At 39.7% G+C, this 5,925-nt stretch overlaps 1 protein-coding gene across 3 annotated transcripts in view; it reads right to left on the reverse strand.

The window, feature by feature from the left end:
* The window catches only part of pde5ab (phosphodiesterase 5A, cGMP-specific, b), a 156,278-nt gene that overhangs the window by 80,429 nt on the left and 69,924 nt on the right, over nucleotides 1–5,925 (reverse strand). For all 3 annotated transcript variants that reach the window (XM_017310574.1, XM_017310572.1, XM_017310573.1), the window contains exons 5-7: nucleotides 2,964–3,035; nucleotides 2,114–2,203; nucleotides 1,904–2,041 (exon numbers count right to left, since the gene is read on the reverse strand). In XM_017310574.1, the coding sequence (XP_017166063.1) occupies nucleotides 1,904–2,041; nucleotides 2,114–2,203; nucleotides 2,964–3,035 (300 nt within the window). The remainder of the gene's footprint in view (nucleotides 1–1,903; nucleotides 2,042–2,113; nucleotides 2,204–2,963; nucleotides 3,036–5,925) is intronic.

Below are 5,925 nucleotides of genomic sequence, written 5' to 3' on the forward strand. Positions count from 1 at the left end.
GGAGGAGGCCTCGGGGAAGACCCAGGACACGCTGGAGGGATTACGTCTCTCACCTGGCCTGGGAACGCCTTGGGATTCCCCCGGAGGAGCTGGAAGAAGTGGTTGGGGAGAGGGAAGTCTGGGCCTCCCTTCTGAAGCTGCTTCCCCCGCGACCCGACCCAGGATAAGCGGAAGAAAATGGATGGATGGATGGATTCCGATCTGTTGGAGGAAGGATGCATCTAAAGTTGCAGGACGGTAGCTCTTGAGGACTGGACTTGCTCTAGATCAGAGTTGGGCAATCCTGGCCCTTAAGGGCCGTTGTCCTGAAACTCTAAGATGTCTTCCTGGTCCAACACACTTCAATCAAAGAGCTGAATCAGATCAGAGGCAACGACAGGCAGAACTTTCTTAAGGAAAGTTGTGGGTAGGATACCAGGACAGCAGGAAGAGGAGCTTAATTGATTTAGAACGTCTTCTAAACGTTTATAGTTAAGCATTTGAAAATGAGTCATTTTTTTGTATTTGTTGTTTGGGCATAGCATTTATTTTTTTGGTGTGGATGTTCAAATTAACCTTTTTTTTATTTTCTCTGTAAAGAAGTTGGCAAATTCATCGCAGGCCTTGTTAGAGTGGGGTTCAGGTGGTACAATCACAGGAGGGCTTGTGCGTCTGTCAACTGTGGTAAATAAAGCTCAAGCATTGTTAATGTTTATGCAATGTGCAAGGAAGAGTAGAATTGATTAAATGTTTCTGCTGTGTTGTCCATGTAAGAACATTTTGTAATAGCTGTTTTGCTAAGTGAGTCAATTGAGATTGTACTTTCAAAAATAACAGAGAATTGATCAGACAGGGCGAAATCAGTTACTGAGACACTGGAAATATTTGCACCCTTAATGATAATCAATTCTGTTTTCCAATGTAAATACACTGGAAAAAATGGCTAAATGCGGTTGTTGTTGTTGTTGTGCAGTTTGGTGATATGAACTTTCGTTAAGTAATGGAAAATGGAAATGGTTTTAAAGATCAATGTTTGTGGTGCTATAAATGCTTTGACATGTAGTCACAGCCATAAAGTTACCTAAAAAAGAATAAATAGTTTACCATATTTTTTATTATTATTAAATTTTTTTGTCGTACTAACCACAAAATATTGCAATAAAATTTTAAGTCCACATTGGCCATCAATAGATTCTACCAACTTTAAATCTCTACAGGCTGAAATTTCTTCTCATTCTTGAATAACTCACTCAAACTCTGTCAGATTGGATAAATAGGGTCTGTGAACATACATTTTAAGGTTTTGCTACATGTCATCAATTGAATTTAGGCTTGGACTTTGATTAGGCCATTCTAACACATTAATCTACTTTGATCTAAACCACTCCAGTGCACCACTATCTGTATGTTTACGGTGGTTGTCCTGGTGGATGGTGAGAGCCTAATGCAGTCTCAGGTCTCCTGCAGTCTCTGACACATTTTCTTTTAATGGATTTAGCTCCATAAACTCTGACCAACTTACCTGTTCCTGCTGAAGAAAAGCATACCAGCAAGATCCTGCCACCAATATAAATTTCACCATGGATATAGTGTGTCAGATTGCATGGAGCTCAGAAAGTTTAAGTTTGGTCCAATTTGACCAGAACCCAACCCCAACTGCTTTAAACTTTAAACTGGTCTTTTTGGGGCAGTGGGTTATTTAATATTCTCTAATAGCCTCTGAGGCCTTCATAGGGTTGGATTTTTACAACGCACAACTATTATTTGTGAAAAACAATAAAAAATTTAAATGAAGCATCATTTACTTTTCTTGTCACCATTATAATATGATACAATGTAGAAATTTTCACAAGGTGTAAATACTCTTGCAAGGCATCATACAAGTGATTGATCAGTGTGTGTTTATGTGTGTATGTGCGCTGACCATTGAGTCGTCATCAGCAATGAAAACAGTGCAGGCCTGAGCCTGCATGAAGGACAGGATGGTTCCAGCAATCTTCCGCAGCACAACCTCCAAACACTGCTGCTCTTCAAAGATCAGTCTGGCCAGATCCAACAGCACCTGCACATTCAGCACATCACACACTAAGCTACACGTACATGTATGTGATTCTGCACAGACATCCACTCTTACCTGATTGCGTCTGTTTTCCAACTGCGAGGTCTCGTACAGCTGTGCATTGTGCAGAACTATGCCTGAAAAGGCTAGATAGGCTGAAAAATCCTGTTGGGAGGCAAAATAGTAAGCAGGTACCATGTAATAATAAATCATTTTTATCTATATAGCAAGTGCTTCATGGTAAAATATAAACAGATATACATTTCATATGGAGAGTGCAACTCTGGTGTCATACTGGGGCTCTCAGGATGTAGTGGGCTCCTGGCTGGTGGTCAATGCCTCTTAAGGATGTTCTGGGCTGCAGGGATTGAGTTGGACCCATGTGAGGCTCCAGCTACCTTGACCTCCCTGGAGCTGTCCAAATCAGGTGGGATGGTACAATGTGAATTTTATGTATTGCAGATTTCTGCTCAGGTCCCACTTGAAAATGAGATCTGGATCTCATTTTTAACCATGTAAAACCCTCAATGGGGTTTTACATGGTTAAATAAATGATTTAATAAGTTGAAGCAAGAGGAATGTTTGATGTATTTTATTTCAGGCAAAGATGTTGTTTGGCTCAGGACCTCTCTCTTCACAGTGGAGGATGGTTGTTTACAGTGCAAGCAAATTTCCGGTATGGTTCACAGCTTCAAACTAGCACCTTATATATGCCTCAGCGAAATGTTAGCGATTGGATCAAAGAGTCCATGCCTCCAGCAATTACTTCTCAATAGCCAAGGATCTACACCCTCTGGCTGAAGCAAAGTGTAGAATAAAGGGCTGGTTTTTGCCAGACTACAGATGAGGACTATCAAAAGCAACGGTAAAGCAGGGAAGAAAACCACTGGCTGATAGCAGATGTTACACAGTCAAACTGACCAACCTTTTCATCCTGTTCAGTGAAGGCACTGTTCTCTCCACATTTCTTGTTAATAGCCTGAACCACTCCAACAACCTGCAATACATAGGAATAATAATAAAGCAAAGACAAAGTAATTCACTTAGAGCAGCTTTATATCATCAGAAACCGTTTCAGAACAGCATGTCATGATATGAGTTTGAGGATGGACCAAAATGCAGACAGTAGCTGGGAGCTGGGATTATGTAGAAAGTTTTAATGAAAAATGAAAAAATAAAAAAACACAGGAAGACAGAGCAGACCAAAAGCCATAAATCCAAGTAAAACACCAGCAAGAGACACAGGAAAAAACGAGAAAACAACAGGGAATAATAGGAGGAACCAGCATGGAGTGTGAGAAGAAAAGGGTTTAAAGACTTTGAGGCTGAATGCTGAACAAAAGACCTGGGGTCTCATGTATAAAAGAGTGGACGGCTTTCACACTAAAACTTGGTGTATGGAAAAATTTAGAAAAGTACAGTGCACAAAAAAATTCAGATGTATACAAATGTGCGCGCATGTGGCCACACATCTTTCCTATACACAATCCTAATGTGCGGAAAATGGAGCTTAGCTGCTGGTCCGCCCTGGAGCCACCAATACATACATCTGTAAATTAGAATAAATACCCGGACGTCTGACACCACGTGGAGCAATAACCATGGAAATGGTGCCTTGTTTGTAGTAGTTTAAGTAGCTGTAATGATAATAATTGTATTTTTTATTTAATATGTGCCAGCAGGGCACATAAGGTCACCGCACAAAAGTAATACATTTTAAAGAAAAACTTCCAATTAGAATTTAAAACAAATAAAAAGATTCAAATGGAGGTGCTTGTTTGAACCACAAGGAGTTCAGCTGGGATTTAAAGAAAGACAGTGTGCAGAGCTCGACTAAAGCACTGTCTGACCTGGCAGCAGCCCCAGCTGCACCAGTAACGAACAGCTCCTTTAAGTTCTGTGCAGAGTTCTAGAATGATCACTCAGGGGGTAATCTAAATGCTAATAAATCATCATAAATATTTCCCAGCATATCAATGTGGTCTCTGATCAATCGCTTCCTCCGAATCCTTCTATTAGCGACGTTCTCCATTACACAGCAAATTCAAAAGTGTTAAATGTTTTGGTGTTAGACTTTGTGCAAAAGCAGAGTTAATTTTACTCTAATAGAGTCACATTCTGTTTATGTAACTCTGGGGTGTATATTACTAGTAGTTAAAATCCAGTGTTAAAACAAAGTGTTTCCTTATCAAATCTAGAGATGTTAAAATAGAATCAATAACTCTTTACTTCTTAACTCTGAACTCCTGCAGCGACTATAGGAGTTAATTCACTGACTCCGCCCCAGAATCACAGATTCCTACCGAAGCGAAGCGACAGAAGCCAAGTCATTTCAGGACTATTTACTTTCCACATGTCTGAGGTGTTTACCACGCTTGGTAAGTCATTTTTTCTGAGATGGTTTATAACTATTATTTTGAGTTGAGCTCAACCTGTATGATAGACGTCACGTTCGCCACACGGMTCGGTGTTAGCATATTTAGCTTAGCATGCCGAATGTTAGCGGAGTATAAGTGTTGGAAAAAATAGAGCCGGTGAACATTCAGTCAAATTCCTGGCTAACTTAAACAGGTCCGTAATAATCTTGAGTGTGTTTTTTCATGATATTGAACGTTTACATGCATATTGGTCAGATTTATCAACCTTTCTGATCGATTTTTTTCCTTTGAAAAACTGTTGAAAGCGTTATTCCCGCTGTTGTGTCTTCTTATATACGTTTTGCAGCATGTTTTAATCCTTTTATTGCAGTGGTTCTTAACGTTTTTTGAGGTACCCAACCCCCCAGTTTCATATGCGCATTCACCGAACCCACCCTTCTTANATGTTTTAATCCTTTTATTGCAGTGGTTCTTAACGTTTTTTGAGGTACCCAACCCCCCAGTTTCATATGCGCATTCACCGAACCCACCCTTCTTACCCGCCCCCCCCCGGCAGTAGCAACCCCGAAAAGATGCGACTAAGGAGCAGATTTAGACTATAGAATTTGGTAAAAAGAGTGGAACTCCTTCAATCAGTGCTCCTCCGCAGCTCTGATTGGCTAAGCAATGTAACGTGATTGCAAAGCAGGGCATCATCACGACTTTACACAAGTGTGTCTTTACCTCCGCGGCAGAGGCTCCGCCGAACCCCTGAGACCGACTCATCAAACCCCTGAGGTTCAATCGAACCCAGGTTAAGAACCACTGTTTTATTGCCCTTTTGTATATATTAGAACCAGTCTGGTTGAGGATGAATCTCCAGTCGTCAGCCTAACCTCCCCCTCCCTCACCCTCCATGGATTCTTTGAAGATTCAAGCTCCGAAAATGATTTTGTAAGTATTAATATCCCTGAAACTCTACATTTCTGTAATTGAGGCTTGTTGTTAGAGTTGTAGTAAAAATGTATTCCTTCGTTCCATTCCTCATTGATATGTTTTGAAGAAAAATGTATTAAGCATACTGCAGTTTGTATTGCACAGCTGATATGTCAGACCATTTGATAAGCAATATGTGAAAGAAAGAAACATGTGAAACATGCACATTATTCCACGTAATACGTTTTGTAATTATGGTGCACGTTTTGAAATAAATGCTTTTCAGAAAATTATTGCCTCTTTATTAAATGTTTTAAAAAGAATTTTTAAAAGTTCAAAACAATAAAGTACCTATTTAATATTAATTACAAATAACTCATCAAGTTAAAAATACTCTGAGAGTTAATATTAAGATCTAACACTGAATTAGAGTTAGAAAGTGTTAAATTAACTCCAGCAGATTTGATATTTGAGACTTTATAAGAGTTGAGGTACTAACTGTCATGTTCAGTTCCAGTCTTTGAACCCACATGCAAGAACACAATCAGGAGACGCTCATTTCAAAACAACAATATGGTTTATTGTAAAGGGGAA

Source organism: Poecilia reticulata, linkage group LG18 (genome assembly GCF_000633615.1).
Source record: "Poecilia reticulata strain Guanapo linkage group LG18, Guppy_female_1.0+MT, whole genome shotgun sequence".
NCBI lineage: Eukaryota > Metazoa > Chordata > Actinopteri > Cyprinodontiformes > Poeciliidae > Poecilia > Poecilia reticulata.